General features: G+C 38.8%; 2 protein-coding genes and 1 long non-coding RNA gene across 6 annotated transcripts in view; 1 reads left to right on the top strand and 2 right to left on the bottom strand.

The window, feature by feature from the left end:
* LOC137249205 (zinc finger protein 665-like) overlaps positions 1-22,123 on the top strand; it is a 126,802-nt gene that overhangs the window by 95,091 nt on the left and 9,588 nt on the right. Inside the window, exons 8-11 of one of the 4 annotated variants that reach the window (XM_067780507.1) lie at positions 9,627-9,773; positions 9,853-10,149; positions 18,208-18,297; positions 19,160-19,374. In XM_067780507.1, coding sequence (XP_067636608.1) covers positions 9,627-9,773; positions 9,853-10,149; positions 18,208-18,277 — 514 coding nt within the window. In that variant the 3' untranslated portion in view covers positions 18,278-18,297; positions 19,160-19,374. Of the gene's footprint in view, positions 1-9,626; positions 9,774-9,852; positions 17,120-18,207; positions 18,298-19,159; positions 19,375-22,123 lie in introns of those variants that run through there. The other 3 variants (XM_067780511.1, XM_067780508.1, XM_067780509.1) reach the window with 3 other exon arrangements.
* On the bottom strand, positions 3,383-3,694 carry LOC137249219 (uncharacterized). Its single transcript, XR_010952295.1, has 2 exons — positions 3,655-3,694; positions 3,383-3,576 (listed from the first exon to the last, which is right to left on the bottom strand). It is a non-coding gene; the product is annotated as an uncharacterized lncRNA (long non-coding RNA).
* The window catches only part of LOC137249206 (zinc finger protein 3-like), a 107,301-nt gene continuing 103,986 nt past the window's right edge, over positions 18,809-22,123 (bottom strand). The window contains exon 5 of the transcript XR_010952288.1: positions 18,809-20,926. The gene's annotated coding sequence lies outside the window, so the exon portion shown is untranslated. The remainder of the gene's footprint in view (positions 20,927-22,123) is intronic.

Raw genomic sequence — 22,123 nt, 5'->3', positions numbered from 1 at the left:
TTAGTTTATTTATAATGTGTAAATAATTATATTCAAATTAATAATATATCGGACGAATATATACCACGGTTTTAAATTGACTTTTGCTGTAATTCTTTTTAAATTGGTTTTACTTCCTTTAATTGGAAATAAAATCCACATTCACACCGTTTGGGTGCACCCTTTTCCAGCCACATCCAATTAACATAGCGATTACCCTTACCTAAAAAGAATGGTTGCAAAAAACTAAATACAAAGCATAGTTGGTTGCTCTTTAATGCCAGGCCCACGTTTTATGATTGTATCGAGTAGCAAGGGATTTGAGGATTTTATTACGGCTATGGATTTTCGGAACAATGTCGGCTGCGTGCTCACCAAAATGTAGATCCTGATCAAACGTCACACCCAAGATTTTGGGGTGTAGGACAGTCGGTAGCGTAGTGCCATCGACGTGGATGTTCAAAATGGTCGACATTTGGGACGTCCATGTTGTAAATAAGGTCGCGGAAGATTTAGTCGGTGATAATGCCAGGTTTCGCGAGGCGAAAAAACTGGAGAGATCAGTTGTGGCACCCCTTGTTTAATTCTCCTTGGTTTTGATGTTTCGTTTCTAAATTGCACCGATGCCTGCCGACCACCCAGATAATTTGCGGTCCACCTTTTAAGACATGGGGGAAGGGTAGACCCTTCCAGGTCTTGCAGTAACGTGCCATGGTTGACCGTATCAAAAGCTTTTGATAGGTATAGCGCTACGAGTACTGTTCGATGGTGGGGGTTTTGATTTAAACCGCAATTTATCTGGGTGCTGATGGCATTTAGCGCGGTGGTAGTGCTATGGAGTTTTCTAAAGCCATGCTGATGGCAGGCTAGCTACAAATTTGCTTTGAAGTAGGGGAGCAAAATGGCTTCAAGCGTCTTGGTTACTGGCGATAGGAGAGATATCGGGCGATATGACTCTCCTATGTTAGCTGGTTTCCCAGGCTTTAGTAGCGGGACCACCTTGGCCATTTTCCATTTTTCAGGTATGACAAAGGTGGAAAGAGACAGGTTGAAGACATGTGCTAAGTATTTGAAACCCTCTTTCCCTAGGCTTTTAAGCATCGGCTTGGCTATGCCGTCTAGGCCCACTGCTTTGGATGGTTTAGCGTAACCAATGGCATCTTCAACCTCTCTGGCGGTGATGGTAATTGGTGACGCGCTGAATTTATGTTTATGTGCGTGTCTGTTGGCCCTCCGTCTATCTTTGTCGACCGTAGAATGCATAACATATTGACGACAGAAAGCGCTCGCGCATTTTTTCGAACCCGACAGCACTTTATCGCCGAAGGCGATGGAAACTTTGTCATTGTGCTTAGACGGATTCGATAAGGACTTTACAGGGGACCAAAGTTTACCCACACCGGCAGAGAGGTTACAACCTCTTAGGTGCTCCTCCCATTTCGCCCGCTTGTGTTCATCCACAAACAATCTGATGCGTTGGTTTATATCCCTTATTTGAGGGTCGCCTGGGTCGAGCTGTCTTATAAGGTCACGTTCTCTCGCTAAATCTGCGGCCTCCGCCGGGAAGTGGGGCCGAGTTTCGGGAATTCTCCCGGCGGGAATGAAACGTGCCGAGGCGGATTCAATGACCTTGCGGAAAGCACGCTCCCCTTGGCGGGCATCAGTCGGGATAGGCAGGGCAGCAAAGAGGTTGCCTGTAAAAGAATTGTATTCCTCCCACTTTCCTTTTTTAAATTTTTTGAAAGTGCGTTTATCTGTAACGATGAAGTCGGCGGTTTGCTCGGACGAAATAAGTATAGGCGGGTGGTCGGATGCCAATGTTACCATCGGCTGCCAGTTTACGAGTTCTGCGCTCACGATTGAAATATTCGGCGAACTGTGACAGCTTCCTACCATACGTGTGGGGGCGTCTCCGTTTATTGTGCTGAACGTCGTTTCTTCTATTTGATCCGCCAACATCTCACCCCTACTGTCCGCCCGCCATAGATCGTGATGGGCATTGAAATCACCTAAGATAATGCGATTGTTGCCAGTGAGTAAGGCGCTAATATTAGGGCGGTAGATGTAGATGGTGATGATTTCTAGGTTTGCATCGCCTGACCGGACAGATAGGCCTTGACGTTCTAAGACATTGTCCCTGCGGTCGATGCCAGGATCAAATATATATATATATATATATATAATATAATATAATATATATAGATATTGCACAGAGTGGTGTATGATAAACGCGAGGCCGCCTCCATTTCCGCTCATGCGATCTTTTCTGTGGACATTATACCCAGAACAGGTTTGCAGTGCAGATCTTGCTGTGAGTTTAGTCTCTTGAATCGCAGCAATGCGAATATTGTGCCGCTTCATGAAATCGACTATCTCTGTGATCTTCCCAGTTAGTTCATTACAGTTTAACTGCAGAATACTGAAGTGCATAGCGGGAAACGTCGCCACTCTGGGAGTAAGTGACGGGTGACTACCGCTTGGTTGAGGAAGGCCAGGACGCAACTGCTGTTGTGGCCCTGGGACTGGCGGTCCTTGGGCAAGCATTGGGGTACTCGGTAGATTGGGGTTTGCGACCTGGCAACATGACGCAATGATACCCGTCGGGGGGTTGCCGTCGCGGAGAGCAGAACATCTAGGAAAGTGGCACCGCCCAAGGCAGGAGCTTCTTTGGGCGGATGTCGCAAACATATATATTCTGTGCTGGCAAATGGTGCAAACGGTGAGTTGTTGGCGCCGCTGGGCGCGAGCAGCAGCGGGTACTAGTTGTGGCTTGCTGAGCAGCTTGGCTGCTGGAAGGTAGTGGGGGGGGGGGGGGGGGGGGGCGTAAGGCGTAGACTACGGGACGCCCTTGGACGTGAACAGCAAGGAGCCACAAAATATTTATAAAAGTTAAGTGGACGTCGGGTTTTGGGATCAAGCCCAGAACAACCTGTCCGATGCAACCATCCCTTACACGAGACACACTGAACAGAGTATGACCGTCCTAAAAATATTCTTTTCCGTCAGATGCAGCAAAATCATTTCTCAGGACCGGGGTCAGGAGACGGACCCGGATTGGAATGGATACCTTCCCGGAGCAAGAGAATATGGAGCAGTCCCGCTGCAAGGAGCTGCTGGAAGGATGACAATTTGTGGGAGGGACGCAACAAATTAAATTTGGTTACACTGAAATTAAAGTCCTTGGTCGGGAAAAATCCCGAGTCGCTCCGGTACATAGAACCGACCGCCTTGGAAAGCAGTCACTAAATATAACCAACATAAATTAATTACAGTGTTTATAAAGTATTAAATTATTATTATTTATATTAATAATATTATGCCAGTAGTTGTTTGTTGGCTAAACTGAAAGCAGCTCTCGTCAAATGTACGTTTTCTATTCCATTTGTTGTTTACTTGTAAGCAATTATATTCGTTTTAAATTTAAATTTTGTGAATTTATTTGGTTACTTTTTTCTTAATAAAAATATATTTGCATTTATTTAAAAGTAATAAGTTTAGACAGGAGCTCAACCAATTTTAACCAATGACCGCACTAGCAGCGTTTTAATGTACCATTTTGTAGCCACATCCATTGCACATAAGTTTGATCTTCTTCGCCTGGAAATAATATAAAATAAATGTTTAGTATGTTAAAAAATAGTTTTTGTTCTCTTGTGCTATTTATTCTTCACTCACAGATGCAACCAACAATACGTGCATCAAATGCGGATGGTATCAGTTTGGGGTCTCCGCGGAAAACACTTATGTTCACAATTTTTTTTGTGGGTACGCAATATTACAACTACCACATGGAAATCGGCCACTTCCACTGCAAACATCTGAGAACTGAGATACAATTTTTATTTTCCGCCTTCGGATTATTATTTTCGAGATTATTCGCGTCTTTTGATACCTCTCTCGATATTTTTGGTAGCGTATTAGCAGTCGACCCCTCAACTTAACTTTTACCCCGCTGCAAGGATCTGCTGGGAGAATGACAATTTGTGGGACGGACTCAACATGAAATGAAGCCGGACAGAACCGGCTGCCTTGGGAAGCGTTTATAAATTAATATAGAGATATTGTTTACCAATTACTATTCACGCATATTCACCTGGGGAACTGATTTTAATAAGGCTGCAGTCTATTGCCCCAATTACACACGGAAAATTTGCCTTTTCTTTAAAAGCAGCCTGTGTTTCCAAGCGCTCCTGTTCCGTTTGAGGAAATAACACAAAATCTGGTCGCAAGGATGCTAGATGGTAGGAAACTAGCGTAATTGCACGTGAGGCACTTGCTTTTAAAACTCCGGAAAGGTCTGCCACAATTTGCTGAAAAGATCCTGAAGCATAGAACCGGAGTGCGATGAAAAACATTTGATGTGGCTGCATTGCGTTGTTGCTGTAAACGAAGAAGTAATTTAGGGCAACATTTATAATATATGATGTAAACTTACCGTGCTCCAAGATAAATTTTGTCTTTTATTAAAGAAAAAACAAACCAAGCAGCATCTTTGCACATACGAAATCGTTCGCGAAAGTCAACATCGTCATAATAAAGAAAAAAGTCAGGACGCTCTTTAATTTTTCTTTTTCGTCGAAGCACGATTACCTGCAGAGTTTCAAAATCGCAATCACTTTCACCAGAGTCTCGAAGATCCATTAAATTTTTTACAATTTTTCCACCGAGAATACAAATAAAATAAAATAATTCAGAGAAATTGCAGATGCCAACAATAGCGGGGTTGCTATATTTGCATAACGAAATAAGTATCAAAACTGCCATTTAATTCGACTCAAAATTTGTACTACAGCAACACTGTTGAAAGTCGAGAATAAGCCAGCTGGCAGGTAGGCTTATCTGTGACTTAGCTAAGCATTGGTGGTGAAACAGAAAAATTAAAAAATATGACTTAACTAAGTTAAGTCGAGTTGGTGAAACCGGGCCTAAGTGATACTCCTATCACTAATCTGATACTAAGTAAATAAAGCCACAACACAATGAAGCAAGCTGCTACGCTTGTATGTACGTAAACAAATTAATCATTATGTCTGCACACATACATGCGGGGTAACAGAGAGAGATACTCACAAGCGCATTATCATCAGCCGCTCACATATACACACGCATATGGATACAAATTACAAAAATACGTGTATAGAGCTCATAAACAAGCATCACGTTCACGAAATTACTAGACCTTACGAGAAATGGGTGAACGAGGAAACCGAAGAGTATAAAAGCGGCACAGGCTGAGGCATGAAGGATCAGTTTCATTTGAGCTATCAATCAGTTTAGTTGTTAAGCAAGCTAGTTGCAAAGTATAAGTGTTATTGTGAAGTACTTTAATAAAGGTAATTTTTCCATTATTCAATATTGGAGTTATTTATTCAACAGTTTAGTGATTCGAACTAGCAGAAGGTTGCAAATAAGAGGATTTGCAAGTAAATTCGTTACAATATTGTTCGCTTTATTTTAGTAATATTGGTTTCATATCATCGCCACTATGTGAGTGTTCTTCGTCCCATTTAGGGAGCTTTATCATAAATAAGCATTTTTTTCGTTAATATCTTTTGAACGAATGTCGAAAAGATAATGTTCGATAGGCAAACAAATGTGTTTGGAATTTCCATTATTAGTAATAAAAATATGGCTCACTATGCAAAACTTAAAATTTTATAGGAATTATCCTAGACGTAATCATAAGGAAATAAAAAGAAGTTTCAATCTAATGTACATGGACATATGTATGTTAATAAATTTATCTGGGATTTAACAACCTTTGGTTAGACAACTGATCATGAGGATGAATAACAACTTAGAGGATCGCTCCAGTTGGAAGCGAAGCTATCAACCTAAGTAGTATTACTAATACATGTTGTGTGAGCATATTGTTTTGTCATAAACCAATACGCACTTCCCCGCAAGGTATTCGTCGGATACATCTATAGACACGATAATTTGTAGGTGGGTATATGCCTAGATAAGCGCTCACGCTATACCGTTACATCCACCGAAGTACTTGTATGTAAAAAATAATCAGTGCATAGCCATAACGTAATCCAAAATAGTGGATATATATATATTTTGGATATACAAAATTGGCTAGACTTAAGGATGAAACCATAAAAGATCGTTGCTAAATGACAGCTTTTGGACGCCAACCTAGGAATCCAAAATTTGTGTTACATATTGTCTGGGCAATTAGAAAAACCGCCTTTTTCGATCCCCCATTATTTTGTAAAATGAGTGTCGCAAAATATGCAGATGTGTGTATACTTACCGGAGAATATGTTTAGATCAATGCCCATATACCATACGCCCTATATGTTGCATGTATATACTCGCCTCGATAAACGGTTACGATTTACTATTGCATCCTAAAATGTACTTGTATGTAGAAAAAAGTCAAAAAAATCAAAAATAATCGAAAAAATAAAAAAAAAATCAAAAGTAATCAAAATAGTTTTTTTTTGATTTTTTTCAATGATCGGGAAAAATCATGATTTTTTTTTTTGATTTTTTTGTAATGGTAATCAATTAGTAATTGCTTTTTTTGGAAACCAATTAAAATAATCATTGGTCACTAAAATAGGCATCTAATTAATGGATTACTAATGCTTATTCAAATTTAACAGGTCTGCATCAATTACAGGACGAACAGACTACCTGATTCCCTATCTGCGCTTCGAGGGAGATTTTAAGGCTACAATACAGGTGGATGGTTGGCGCAAGGGTGCTCAAATGGCGGACAAGGCGATACATGTGGACACAAATGGTTCCAAAGGAGTGGAAGTTGTAGATTTTTTGGTGTAAGACAGTCGGTAGCGTCATGCCATCGACGTGGATATTCAAGATGGTCGAAATTTGGCGCGTAAGGTCGCCAAAGATTTGGTCGGTGACAACGTCAGCTTTCGCGAGGCGAAGAAGTTGGAGAGATCAGGAGTATAGCTGTTTATTTTATTACAAAGCTCATCGATGTGTGGGCCTGGGCCTGTGGCCATTACTGTGCAGTCATCGGCGTAGGAAACGATAGTGACTCCTTCTGGTGGTGAAGGTAGCGGTACCCCTTGTTTAATTCTTCTATATGTTCCTGAATTGCATCGATGCTTGCCGGCCAGTTAGATAATTTGCGGACCATCTTTTGATACTTGGGGGAAGGGAGGACCCTTCCGGGTCTTGCAGTAACGTACCGTGGTTGTCCGTGTTAAAAGCTTTTGACAGGTCTAACGCTGTACTGTCCTATGGTGGGAGATTTGATTTAATCCGCAATTTATTTGTGTGTTAATGGCGTGCTATGTGATTTTGGAAAGTCATGCTGATGATTGGCAAGACGCAAATTTGCAGTGAAATAGGGAAGGAGAATGACTTCAACTGTCTTGGCTACTGGCGATAGGAGAGATATGGGCCGATAAGAATCTTCTATGTTAGCTGGTTTCCCAGGCTTTAATAGCGGAACCAGCCTGGACATTTTCCATTTTTCGGGGATGTCGAAGGTGGACAGGGACAAGTTGAAGGCATGCGCTAGATAATTAAGTCCCTCTTTGCCTAGGTTTTTAAGTATCGGCATGTCTATGCGTCTTCAACCTCTGGCGATGATGGTAATTGGACACGCTGTATTTATGCTTGTGTGCGCGTCTGTTGGCCGGCCGTCTGACTTTGTCAACGGTAGAATGCGTTACACATTGTTGTCAAAAAGCGCCCGCGCATTTCTTCGCATCTGACAGCACTTTATCGCCAAAGGCGATGGAAATTTTGTCATTGTGCTTAGACGGATTCGATAGGCACTTTACGGTGGATCAAAGCTTACCTACACCGGCAGAGAGGTCACAACCACCTAAATACTACTCCCATTTCGCCCGCTTGTGTTCACCCACAAGCAATCTGATGCGTTGGTTATTATCCCTTATTTGGGGGTCGCCGAGATCGTGCTATCTTATAAGGTCACGTTCTCTCGCTAAATTTGTGGTCTCCGCCGGAAAATGAGGATTTCCGGAATTCTTCCGGCTGGAATAAAACGAACCGAAGCGGATTCAATGACCTTGCTGAAAGCACGCTACCCTTGACGGGCATCAGTCGGGATAGGGAGGGCACCAAAGCGATTGTCAATGTAAGTTTTGTAAATCATCCCACTTTCCTTTCTTAAAATTGATGAAAGTGCGTTTTTCGGTGGTGATGAAGTCGGGATATCGCTCGAGCGAAAGGAGTATGGGTAGGTGGTCAAATGCCAATGTTATCATTGGTTTCCAGTTGACGCAGGTTATTAGACCTCCGCTCGCGATAGATAAATCTGGCGAACTGTGACAGCTTTCTACCATACGAGTGGTATGTAGTGTGGAACCAACGCCTCTAACACGCCTCTCACTCTTATCCACAGAGCAGAGTTGCATGGCATCAATATACCTTCAATTTATACAGATTTTACAGATGAATGTAGAAAAAATAACTAAATACCTGAATATAAGCAAATATTTTCTCTTATTTACTCCAAATAAGGTGACCTAAGTGGTATATATTCCAAAATGATCACATTTTATGGCTGTTTAAAAATTTAACTTACATTTTCTGAAAGATTTTCGTAATATGGCCATTAGTGATGTTTGTGGGTGTGCTAATTTTGAGCGATCAGCTGTTGGTTCCGCTACATGTTCAGATTTACAATGGGGAGAATCGAATTTCTAATTTTAAAAATACAAAGACATCTGATGGAATCTTTGGCGGTTTCAGAATCGGTCTAATGACAGCTGGTATGTTTAATACTTTTGAATTTTTTTTCATGATAAAGCATAATAATTTAATAAAAAAAACTAAAATTTACTAAAATTTACAAATGTATAAAATAAAAAAAAAGTTAAATAAAATAATATGTTTTTAACTCGCGAGACAGGCTCATTTATTTGCTTTAATACAGTTCCTATTCTTTTTTCTCTAACATCAATAACTAAAATAAAATGAAATAAAGTGAAAAAATGAAAGCACGGGAAGAAAAAAAGCGAAAGTAAGGGAAAGGAATGAAAATTAAGAAAAAAGAATAGAGAAGACAAGGAAAAAAAAAATGAAGAAAGGAAAGAAAAGGAAACTATGCGCTTTTACAAGGCTTCATGTTCAAAATACGATTGGAAATAAACGACATGTCCAAAAAACTAATATTTTCTTTTCTCTGCAAAACCTTTTATCAACAATATTTAAAATAAAAATTATTTCAATTCGAATAAGGAAAAGCTTGTCTTATAAACTATATTAAACTGAGTTGAAACCACACAACTTATTTGAATACACAAAGCGAATTTTCATCACCTACTGCTGTACTTCATAGCTGTGAAAACGGTTTTTTTTTTTTGCTCTTGAACAACTGTGTTTTTGGTGAGAGAGGGTTTGTATATAAGCCGAAGATGTTCTTTAAGGCTCTTTTGTAGAACGGCAAGTTAAATTTTTTAACTCAGACTTAGCCTAACATGAGGGGTTAAACTCATACATTTTTGACAAATTTTGAAATTAGCTCTGCGCTAAAAAAATAATTTACCGTTCTGCGGGGCCTAAAAATACTAAAAAATTTAAGACCATGAATTGTAAGTTTAGTTACAAAATTCAAATCCTCGCCTCCTTTTAATATCAAAAAATAAACTCGGTTTTTTTATTGTATTGATTACTTATGGTTTTTTTTTCAGAGACAAAAACATACGTGACAAAAACGAACAATACCAATACCCGTGCGATATTTGTAGCAAACATTTTAAAGCAACATGGGACAAAAAACAACATAAACGAATTCATAGCAACGAAAAGCCCTATAAATGTGATTTTTGTGAAAAGCGGTAAGTTATCATAAAAATCGTCGTCCTAATATACTTCCCCAAATTTTTTCTAACTTTATTTTCTGCCTGTATTAAATAGATTTGTACGAGCTACGCCCCTAAGCCATCATATGCGTACTCATACCGGTGAAAAACCATGTAAATGCAAATACTGCGGTCGGTGCTTTACGACAAAAAAATTACTGAATCGGTATTTACGTGTACATCTGGGTGATAATACTTATAGATGTAAGTTTTGTCCCTTAGCTTTTCGTTTTGCTTTGGAGCTACGGTTACACTCAACTACGCATAGAAACGAAAATCCAGAGGCGCGTGAGCGAAATATGAAGGCTTTAATGGGAATAGAAGCTAAATTAAAGCAGCAAGCGTTGAAAAGGAAAGTATTAACATAGCGTAAATTGTGGGGCACTGTTATCCAAATTGCAACGCCGCATACCTTTCTTAAATCAGAAAACTTTTAAGTATAGAGACTAACCAAAAAAAACAAACAATCGGCAAAAAAAAATCTACTGATTTTCTCGATAGCCTCTACCGACTTCATCGGTAATTATTAGGTGCACAATTAGACATTTGTCGGACACGGCCGGATCGACCACTATAGCATATATATATCCCCCATACAATCAATTTTTCAAAAAATATGATTTTTGTCATATCTTCCTCAATTTATCAGATTGAAGCTTCAAACTTCACCACACGCTTTCGTATTTTGCACATATTGTTTTGAAAACATTGTATAGATCGGTCGTATATATAGGATATATCCCCCACAACCGATTGTTCAGATAAGAAGCTTTTCGTAATTACTGCCCCATTTTAGATTAGATAGATTAGATTAAAAATAAAAAAATGTAATCCGCGATAACCTCCGAAGAGATCTAAGGCCGAGCTTCTCTTCCAATTTGCGTCGTTCTCCTCTTGATTTTCCCTACAAATTGGCCGGACGGGACCTACATGTTTTATTCCGACTCCTAACGGCATCTGCAAAGCAGATGAGTTTTCACTGAGAGCTTTTCATGGCAGAAATACACCCGGAGCGCTTGCCAAACACTGCCGAAGGGCGACCCCGCATAGAAAAATTTTCTTCTAATTGAAAAACCTTATTTCTAAAATTTTTTTGATGTTGCTTTGCCCGGGGTGTGAACCCAGGGCATACGGTATGGTAGGCGGAGCACGCTACCATCACACCACGGTGGATTAGATTGATATTTATGACATATTTTTTGATTTCACAATAAATTATTCAAGGTAAAGTAAAAGTAAAAACAAAAACAATTGTTAATTTCACAATAAATTTAAAATATCACAATTTCATTTTCATTTCACAGTATGATATATATATGTATTAGACTGGGTCGATTTATTAACCAATATCGCGCCGTCGATTTTTCGATATGATTTGGGCTCAGAAAAAAAAAGTTCCACATACATCGGCGTCATATTGTATTTAATTTTAAAAACCATTATTAGTGTATTGAGCATCAGGTTTTGCTCAATATTTAGCATTTCAACGTTTCAAGCATTAGACTTATTGGGGTGTATTTGTTGCATTTTGTTATGGATCTCATACATTTGTTTTGTAATTTCTAGATTCTTCCTATTTGTGTTTGGTTTCAAGATGTGTACAGAATTGTTGAACAGTACTAAAAATGTGGCTTTATGATTGTATTGTAGATCTTTATTGCTGTTAAAGTGTCTAATTGATTTCGTATCCTTCTAAAGAAATGATTTTTTGCAGCTTTTTTACACAAATAGTCCATGTGATTGTTAAATGTGAGCTCATTGTCTATCTATTATTACACCTAAGTATTTCATATTGGTTACTTCTTCAATAATAGTATTATTTATCATTCAATTTGTTTCGCTATTTGTATTCATCAGCATTACTTTTGTTTTCTGTTCATTCAATTTGAGCCTATTCATGTTAAGCCATTTCATAAGATCACCTATATCACATTCTAACTTTTGCTTACATTCTTCCACTGTTTCTGCTTCTGTATATACGAATGTATCGTCGGCATACATTACCACTTTGGATTTTGATATCACTTTTTCTATATCATTTATGTAAGTTATAAACAGAATCGATCCTTGGGGCACCCCTGTATTCACATATGAAAAACTTGATTTTGTTGATTTTGTTTTTGTTTGTTGTCTACGATTTGTAAGGTAGTCTTTAAACCAAAGTAGCTCTTTTCCTCTTACAACATACATATACAGCTTTTTTGCAAGAGTACCTCTGTCCATTGTTTCAAATGCTCTTTAAAGTCAAGAAATATTATTGTTTTTCGCGGACGATTCTTCCACTCACAACGAAATTTATTGCACTTTCGCATGAATGATTTTTACGAAATCCGGACTGGTTTAGAGGCAGTATATTATTAGTTTCAAGGTACGTTTGTAGTTGATTTTTCACAACACTTTCCATTATTTTTTCAAATATCTTAAGAGTATTTATTGGACGAAACTCTTCATATTTTTTTGTTTTAGCGATTTTTTCAACCGGCACTACCAACGAGTCCTTCCATTTATTTGGGAAATACTTCGCTCATTAATGAATGATTTATTAACTTTGTCCAGTAAGGCCCAAGCACATTCCAGTTCTCCAAAATAATCTTTGGGCTCACATTATTCCAATGTATTTTATTTTTAAGTCGTTTACAAATTGCATTTAGCTCGCAAATTTTTATTTATTTAAAATGAAAAGTTTCAGGATGATCAATAATATTAATATATATTTCTTTTTCAATTTAATGATCTATTAATTCTATGCTCTCAATGAAGTATTTATTGAGCTTATCAGCTATTTCATTTTCATCAATTATTTCTTCGTTTTTATAAATTATAGAGCCTATTTCGCTTACATCTTTGCAAAGTATTAAATTTTTGAGTATTATCCACATTTCTCTTTGATTTGTTACGCTATTGATTTTTAGCTTAAATTATTTATTTTTTGACTTTACTATCTCTTGTTTGTAAGTTTTACATGTACTTTTATAAATGTGCCATGAATTGCTATCGTCCATTACTCTTGCAGCTTGTTATGCTCTAATTTTATTTAGTTTTAGCTTCTTTAACGTTGTGTTAAACCATTTGTTGCGACTTGAGCTATTTCTAATCGTTCTACTTCTCGTATTAGCTACCACCAAATCTTGTATGAACTTTTCTAGAATAACAGTGTTTTGATTTACATCATATACGTTACTGTATTTAAGATTTTTATTTATAAGCATTCGATTAAATTCACACTGGTTGTAGTGGAACTGTTCAATTACTTTGTTCTTAGGTTTTGTTACACTTTCGCGACTAGGCTTTTCTATAACTATCGACTCATGGTCTGATATTTCTAGAGAAATTTGCACTGTTACATTTAGATTGTTTATATTCGTTAAAACATAATCGATCAAGGTTTTAGAGTTTCTTGTTATTGTAGTACTCTCGTTCATTTTCTGCATTAGACCGTTATCATTTGTTATTTTTTCTAAATCCCGCTTGTATAAACCGTCTTTTGGCCAGTCAATGTTAAAAGTCGCCTGCTACTATAATATCTTTATTTATTTCCGTTATTGTTTCCAGTTTATCTTGAAATGTATTGCAAAATTCACGTTCCGAGCTATTTGGCGATCTATGAAGCCCCATAATGTACAGCTCATTGTTATCAACGATGCAGACATGCTTGGACAGTCTACAATATTCGCTTTAAATTTCTTTACGCGTGTATATAATCATGCCACCTGTTCTTCGAGAGCTTGATAGACACTGAAAACTATTAAAATTTCGTAGTTTTATTTTACTAAGTTCTATATCTTCAGTTACATGAGTTTCCAATAGAATTATCGTATTTATAATATTCTATAATGTCCTCTAACTCCACGTTATTATTTATAAGTCCTTGTATATTTGCATAAGAAAGTATTACTGACTTTGATTGCTAGTAACCATTTTTTCTCCTTTTAGCTTCCAGTTTATTCACATATAGTGGATAACTTTTAATAAATGTAACATGATTAATATCCACATCGATATTTAGTCTTTCTTTCGCACGTATGCAGTTAATACATTTATTTGTTAATTCTCGGTTGCAATCCTTGGAACTATGTTTTCTAAACTTACTTAATTGGCGCTTAACCGTTTAAACGGTTATGGCCGTCTAACAAGGCGCGCCAGTCGCTCCTTCTCTCTGCCAACCGGCGCCAATTGGTCACACCAAGGGAGTTTAAATCGTTTTCGACCTGGTCCTTCCAACGGATTGGGGGCCGCCCTCTACCTCTGCTTCCATAGGCGGGTTCCAATAGGAACACTTTCTTGGCCGGAGCGTCATGTTTCATTCGCATAACATAGCCTAGCCAGCGCAGCCGCTGCGTTTTAATTCGCTGCACTATGTTGATGTCTGCGATAGCTCGTACAGCTCATCGTTAAATCTTCGGTACTCGCCATCGCCAACGTGTAGAGGTCCATACATTTTTCAAAGAACTTTTCTCTCGAATACTACCAGAGCCACTTCATCTGATGTTGTAATGGTCCATGCTTCTGCACCATATAGCAGGACGGGTACGATAAGTGACTTGTAGAGTATGATTTTCGTTTGCCGAGAGAGGACTTTACTTTTCAGTTGCCTACTTAGTCCAAGCATGTAACATTTATTGGCAAGAGTGATTCTTCGCTGGATTTCAGAGCTGAGTTTGTTGCTAGTGTTGATGCTGGTTCTCAAATAAACGAAGCCTTTTACTATTTACAACAACAACAACTATTTCGAAAATATGGCTACCGACAGTAGCGTGGTTGCAAGGGCGCATATGCGCCGACGCTTTGCTCGATGACAGCAGGTACTTCGCTTTTTCCCCATTCACCATCAAACCCATCTTTACCGCTTCTTTTTCCAGTTTGAAGTAAGCAGAACTAACGGCGCGGGTGTTTAGGCCGATGATTTCAATTTCATCAGCATATGCCAGTAATTGCACACTTTTATAGAATATTGTTCGAGAGCGGTTAAGTTCTGCAGCTAGTATAATTTTCTCCAGCATCAAATTAAAGAAATCGCACGATAGGGGGTCACCCTGTCTGAAACCTCGTTTAGTTTCGAACGGCTCGGAGAGGTCCTTCCCAATTCTGACTGAGCTGATGGTGTTGCTCAGCGTAATTTTTCACAGCCATATAAGTTTTGCGGGGAAACCAAATTCAGACATAGCGGCATATAGGCAGCTCCTTTTCGTGCTGTCGAAGGCGGCTTTAAAATCGACGGAGAGGTGATTCTTTTTTCGCGGGTAGAATTACCAGGTCTGAAGCCGCACTGATAAGGTCCAATCAGCCGATTCACGGTGGGCTTCAATCTTTCGCACAATACACTTGGCAGGACCTTATATGCGATATTAAGAAGGCTGATTCCGCTACAGTTGGTGCAGTTTGCAGTATCCCCTTTCTTGTGGACTGGGCAAAGAGCACGTAGATTCCAATCGTCGGGCATGCACTCGTCCGCCCATATTTTGCGTAGAAGCTGATGCACGCGCCTTACCAACTCCTCGCCGCCGTATTTGAATATCTCCGCAGGCAATCCTTCAGCACCCGCGGCCTTTGATTTTCAATCTGGTTATTGCTATTCTGACTTCGTCATAATCGGGTGGGGGGACATTTATTCCATTGTTCATCCCTGTGCGGTAAATCGCTGTCTCCAATTAGGAGAGCAGATAAGTGTTCCCTCCATAATCTAAGTACTCTCCGGACATCAGTTACAAGGTCGCCGTTTTCGTTCTTACAGGAGTTTGCCACGGTATTGAAACCTTCCGTCTGTCGCCGAATTTTTTTGTAAAATTTTCGGGCCTTATTCCTGGTGGCTAGCAGCTCAAGCTCCTCGCACTTACGCCTTTCTGCCTCTGCTTTTTTCTTCCTGAAAAGGTGTCTCGCTTCCCTTTATAACTCGCGATAGCGTTCACACACCCCTCTTGTTGCGCTCGCTTTTAATGTAGCCCGGTAGGCAGCGTCTTTTCTTTTGGCTGCAACGCGGCATTCTTCATCGTACTTGTTGTTTTTTCGTAGCCGCCGGTAAGCAATTTTTCCTCGGCAGTACGAAGTGCTTGGGAGATATGTCCACACTGCTCCAGCATTCCGCCAGGTTGAGTTGTGCTCTCACAGAGCAGGTGTGAGAGTCGAGTTGCGAAATCATTGGTAGTCTGTTGCGATTGCAGCTTTCGACGTCTAGCTTTCCTTGTGTTTTTTGTTCCTTAGTTTTAGCCGCGCAGAGGCGGTGCGTAAGATAATGGCTGCGACGAGATAATGGTCCGAGTCGATGTTAGATCCTCGGATCGTGCGCACATCTAAAACACTGGAGGCATGCCGTCCGTCTATCTCGACGTGGTTGATCTGATTGCGAGTATTTCGATTGGGGGACAGCCATGTAGCTTGATGTGCCTTTTTATGCATGAACTTCGTGCAGGATATGGCCATGTTTCGAGCACCGGCAAAGTCAATCAGCCTCAGTCCATTAGGAAAACTTTCATTGTGTAGGCTGAACCTTCCGACTGTAGGGCCAAAAACACATTCTTTGCCCACCCTGGCGTTAAAGTCGCCATGGCGGGGGTAGCGCTCGCATGTGCGTTCTAGTTGTTCCTAAAAACGTCTTTCTCCTCTGTCGGTGCATGGGCGCAGATGAATGATATATTAAAATTTTTTGCTTTTATTCGGATAGCGGCGAGACGTTCGTTCACAGGCGCACTGCACTATGCGAAATAAACGCAACGTTGTCCAAGGGCGGCAAAGAAGCGAACTTCTTCCCAAATGAAGTAAAAGGCCCCGACCCAATTCGAGTATAATGCTGGACTTTTAATGAAGGGTGTGGTTTGGTCCGGTGGCCTGTGCACTGATACGGAGGCCCGATTCACAAAAAACTCACTTGCATTCCTGCTAACAGCCTGCACTCTTATTACAGTAATAAAGAACTTAAAACCTTTTAAAATTAAACGGTGACAAAATTTTAATTCAAAACTTTTATTATTACTTATAATTACAATCTGGTAACAAAATTAAATAACATATGATTGTAAATATAAACAAAATATGTACTACAAATAAACTATGTCGATAAAAATTAGATTGAACTAAAAATATAAAATAGAAGCATGAAAAAAAATAAATATTTTATAATAAAATAGCATTACAACATGAACTTACTTAAAACAACAACAAAGATGTGCAAGTGAAATTAGCTACCGAAGCAAAGAAATTCATGGAACTACAAATGTGAAATAATGTTGAAATTGTTATTAAGTCTACAATTTAAAAAAATAAAATGTTATTCCAACAAAAAAGAATTCTGCAAAATGGGCAAATAAAACTCGTTTTCATATGTTTTACTTTATTTATTTTATGTACTAAAAACTTAAATACAATTTAAATCATTAATTACCTAAATAACTATTTAAAAAAAAATAAAAAATTTAATAAAAGCGAAAAAAATATGAAAGGGTTTAAAATAAAACATTGTTTGCTTTCACGTTAATAGATGCAGGAATTCCTATTGTTTTTGCAATATATAGTAACCAACTTGTAAACCAATCCACAACTTGATAACGTATATTATTAATCCCTCAGCGGAAGATCGAAATTTATCGGTGCACAATAAAGATTTTCAAAAAGCCACCTATTAGTAGATTAAGAGCCGTAAACGGCTCGAAAGGTGGACAGTAAGTAGCTATATAATGAAACAAAAAAAACCGGTATTGCTATAACCGCGAATAAAATTCTGAATTACTCTACAAGTAAGTGGCTATAAAATCTATGTCGGTTCAAGAATTATAGGCCGATTTAGGTGCTGGGTTATTTGTATACCGTTAAATTCCAATTTCCGCCTTGAAGGGTTAACGATGGAACTTTCTTTCAAGTTGAGCATAAATCTAAAAATTGTACCTATATAAGGCAGAAAAACAATTTTTTTTAAATCTTGCTTGGTTCGAGAGATATGGGCCGGCTTAGGTGCTGGGTCATTTGTGTACCGATAAATTCTAGTTTTCGCCTTAAAGGGTTAATGATGAAACTTTATATCAAATATTAAATTAAACTACAAGATTATACCTACATATTGCAAAAACAAAATCTTTGTTATTCGGCTTGGTTCAAGATATATACACAATAATCGGCCTGTCGACAACTACGAATGACCAAACCGATTATTGTGTATATCTCTTGAACCAAGAAAAATTTCAAAATTTTTTTTATTTCATTATATATGTAGCTACTCACTTGAAGGTTAAGAAAAAATATGATTTATGGTCCTATCATTAACGGTTACGGCGCTAAGTGCATTAATCGGTGTTTCGATTATTACTGTCGCATCTCTCGAGCCGTTAACGATGCAACCTTGAATCAAATCGAGCCTTAATCTAGTAATAGGTGGCTATAACATACAAAAAAATTTTATTTTGAAAATCTTGATTGGTTCTAGAGTTTTGGTGCTGGACCATTGCTGTACCGATAAATTCCGTTTTCGCCTAGAAGGGTTAATGACTACATAAAATTGTGGATTGATCGACAAGTAAGTAGCTGCATAATGCAACAAACAAAATTTACAAACTTTGCCTGGTTATATGTATACACAAATTAACAGTCACTATCGATAAACCGATTAACCCTTGTAGCGCCGCAGAAATCAATCAATTGATAATGGGTTTGCCATAATTACCTTCCACAGTACAGAAAATTCATAATTTGCAATTTTTCCATTCGCTTCTACCACGATCGCTTTTATTACCAGGCACGCAGAACTACCGAAGCAGATTTTTAACTTGCTTAAGCTGGAGACATTGGTGCTTTATCGGTAATCGTATCGGTAACCTTTTAACAGCTGATTCGACCAACCTTATGAGAATCAATGCAATCGATTATTGGTACCGCTAAGGTCGTAACCGTATCGTAGCCAACCAATTGGGTTTTGGTTTCCGTCGTAACGATAAACAGCTGATTACGTTAGGGATACGGATACAGCGATACGACATACGGCACCAATGACTCCGGCTTTATATGTGTGTTAAATTATCTCATCCATGAAAACAAACATTGCATACTTTTAGGCAGAAGTCATATATTTCAAAGCCAGCTCAGTTGTTTGACCGAAGTGCATACACAAGTTAACATATGCAGCCTATAAGTATGCAATGCCGCTTTTAATTACAGGAAGCAACAAATTTATACACACACACCCACACGTATTAGTAAGTGGTGTCCGCTTATGGAGTTTTGCGCGCCTGGTATTTTTTGATAGTTGTCGCTGTAGATGCAAAAAACGAGAATGGAAGAAACTTGCCGCCAGGGACGAGTTAATATGATTGATGATTTCTGCCGCCGATATGGTATTGTTGGTAAAGATACTTAGCCGATATTCCGGGTTCAATTTCCAGGTACGGAGGATTTAAAATAACAGAGTTGGGCAAGATCATATAAAACTGCTCACCAGAATTCTATATGGATTCATGAATAAAAAGACCATTTTACATCAAATTAATTCAAAAGAATAAATTTTAATTTTTCAATCTAAAACTACAAAATTAATATATTGTTTTAATGTTAACTTTACAAGAATATAATAAATTCTAATATTTGTTCATAACAAATGACTTCAAGCACATTTCATTTGCCTTCTAAGCGATCAGTTTACGTGAAGTTGCGAAAACAATAACGATCTGCGACTTTTACCTAAGTGCAGCCCTGTAGTCTGCGTATCATACTAAGAACGAATCTTTTGACATTTCAAATTTGAAAATTGTATCGTAACTGGCGTTCCACAGGTCAGTGCCAATAATTGATTCCAGTGCTGCTCCGCATGCGACTTTCATTGTTCGCGGAATCTCTGAAGTTTGATATATAAGGATGCGATCACTAAGGTAGCTTTTAATGACGGGCTGTAGGTAGCATAGTATTTGAAATCGCTGCTCTAAACCGACAGCAAGTCTGCCCATCTCGCTCTGTTGAAAGCGTTTCTTGCATCTAAGGTTGAAAGGAGGACAAGTCGTTTGGATTTAGCATTACCTCGCTGTGCTATTTCTAGGCTTCTAAGGTCGCCTTCAATTGCGTCTCAAGTGCATTTTCTGGCTCTGGAGCTATGCTGCTTGGTTGATAGTATTATTGCTTGTTCTATGGCACATGCGCTACGTGGTTTTAGGAGCCTTTCAAAAAGTGTTTCGGCTGTGTCTGATGGCAAGTTCGGTTCCCCTTTGCCTTTACCAATTAACACAAGCTACTGCCTTTTCCATGTTTCGGGGAACAATCCGTCCTTAAGACATGCATTATACATATTTATCAGTATAACCTCTGGGCGCATTTTTGCGATTTTTAATTGGCTTCTACTGGAATGCCATCTGGCTATGGGGTATTATTATTTTTTAAGCTTCTTACTGCAAACTTGAGGTAAATGGCGGGGGGTCTTCAGGTGTACTTATGTGGAAATCAATTATTTCCCTTATTTTGTGGGAGGGGAAAAACGTGTTTACGTTTTTTATACATTTAAGCTATATCTAGCTCCGGTGTCGACATCCTGGCCCAAATCTTTATAAGCTCTGTTTTGTAACCCATGCCTGAAGGGTCAATTTTGGTGTATAGCTATACAGAGCCTTACATCTGCTCAATATCACTGTTGCGACATCAGTATTTTCATAGCCATTGGTTTTTCCGTTGTGTTACTCTGCAGAATTTGGATAGAATGCCGGTGTTGGTGCCGTTGCCAGCGCCCCTGTTGATATAGCTATTGCTGTGCCACTCCCCATTTGTATATGTGTGCTCTATCTTTGCGACCCGCGCTGGTTATTGTTGTTTGATCATTGTCATCACCCTGTGAACTTAATTCATCAAAATCAGAATCATGTTGATAGGAACCGCAATCAGCTTATCCATGATCGCTATACGGATCATCAATATTTGCTTGTTTCGTTTTTGTCTTATCAATGCTATCGATGCATACTTCTGTTATATTGCCGAACGTTGCGTTACTATTGCATATCATATTTGCGCACAAGTATGACCTTACTAAAATCAGTACAGCTGGCGTTGAGTTGTTCGATCGCGGCATGGATTCGTATTCATTCTCATGCAAGGGTGTATTGATCGTTATTCCTTAGTTAGAGAGGTACCTTCAATGTGCTTCGTTGGAGGCTGGTGCCAGCGCGTGTGACCTGTCGGGTAAGTCTAAATTAGTGAATTAAGAAACACGTAAATGGTTTCGCCAAAAAATTTGGGTAACGTTTTAAAAGACCGTGCACCACCTAATTTTTATCAAAAATTATCAAAGGTGGTATCAAAAGACGCGTATCGACCTTTGTTATTAGAATCAGAAAGCGAAAATTAAAATTTTTATTTGTCAAAAGATAAAAGCAAAAAATCGGGATAATTCTTTACTTTAGCTCACAACTGCTAAAACTCGTCCAAAAATATCGGGAGATGTGTCAAAATACGTGGTTTGGACCCAGGATCAGGCGGAAATTAGAAATTTTATTTCTTTCCGGAGATATTTGCAAACAAAATTGAAAATTTTCATATGGTTGTTTAATTGGTAATAGTCTAGTTGAGGGGTCGACTGCTAATACGCTACCTAAAATATCGAGAGAGGTGTCAAACGACGCGTATTAATCTCGAGAACAATAATCCGATGGCGGAAAAGAAAATTTCATCTCTGTCCGGAGATATTTGCATTTGAAGTTGGCGATTTCCATGTGGTTGTTGTTGTGTTTGTACCCGCAAAAAAAATTGTGCATCACCATGGCGGTAGCCACGGTTATACCACACACCCGGACTTGGCATGGCGTAGCCCAGGGTTAGTTTTTATAATCGCGGCCGAAGGCCTCCAACGCAGAAAGGTGTTCTGCGTAAAAATACTATGGATCCGACCACCAGTTTCGGAGGTACCCGCGGGTCTTTTTTCGGTTTTTCGTTAATATCTTTTGAACGCGGTTAAATTTTTATTTTCCGCCTTCGGATTATTAATACTGATGTCAAGGCGCGTCGTTTGACACCTCTCTCGATATTTTTGGTTGCGTATTAGAAGTCGACCCCTCAACTAGACTATTACCGTTTAATTTTGATGATTTTGTTTACCCACAAGAAAAACTGTGGGTGGGTAAGTGTTTTGCGCGGATATAGTTTTGGTCTCCAAACCGGTGTTGGATCCAACCAGGGCAATTTTTTATAAGCTTGATCTCGAGAAAAATAATCCGAAGGCGGAAAAGAAAAATTTTGTCTCTGTCGGGATATATTTGCAGTTGAAGTTAGCGATTTCCATGTGGTTGTTGTTGTGTTTGTACCCACAAAAAAAATTGTGCATCACCGTGGCGGTAGCCACGGTTATACCACACACCCGGACTTGGCATGGCGTA

The sequence above is a fragment of the Eurosta solidaginis genome, chromosome 4 (genome assembly GCF_040869045.1).
Source record: "Eurosta solidaginis isolate ZX-2024a chromosome 4, ASM4086904v1, whole genome shotgun sequence".
Lineage (NCBI taxonomy): Eukaryota > Metazoa > Arthropoda > Insecta > Diptera > Tephritidae > Eurosta > Eurosta solidaginis.
This window is presented reverse-complemented; position numbering and strand designations above follow the sequence as displayed.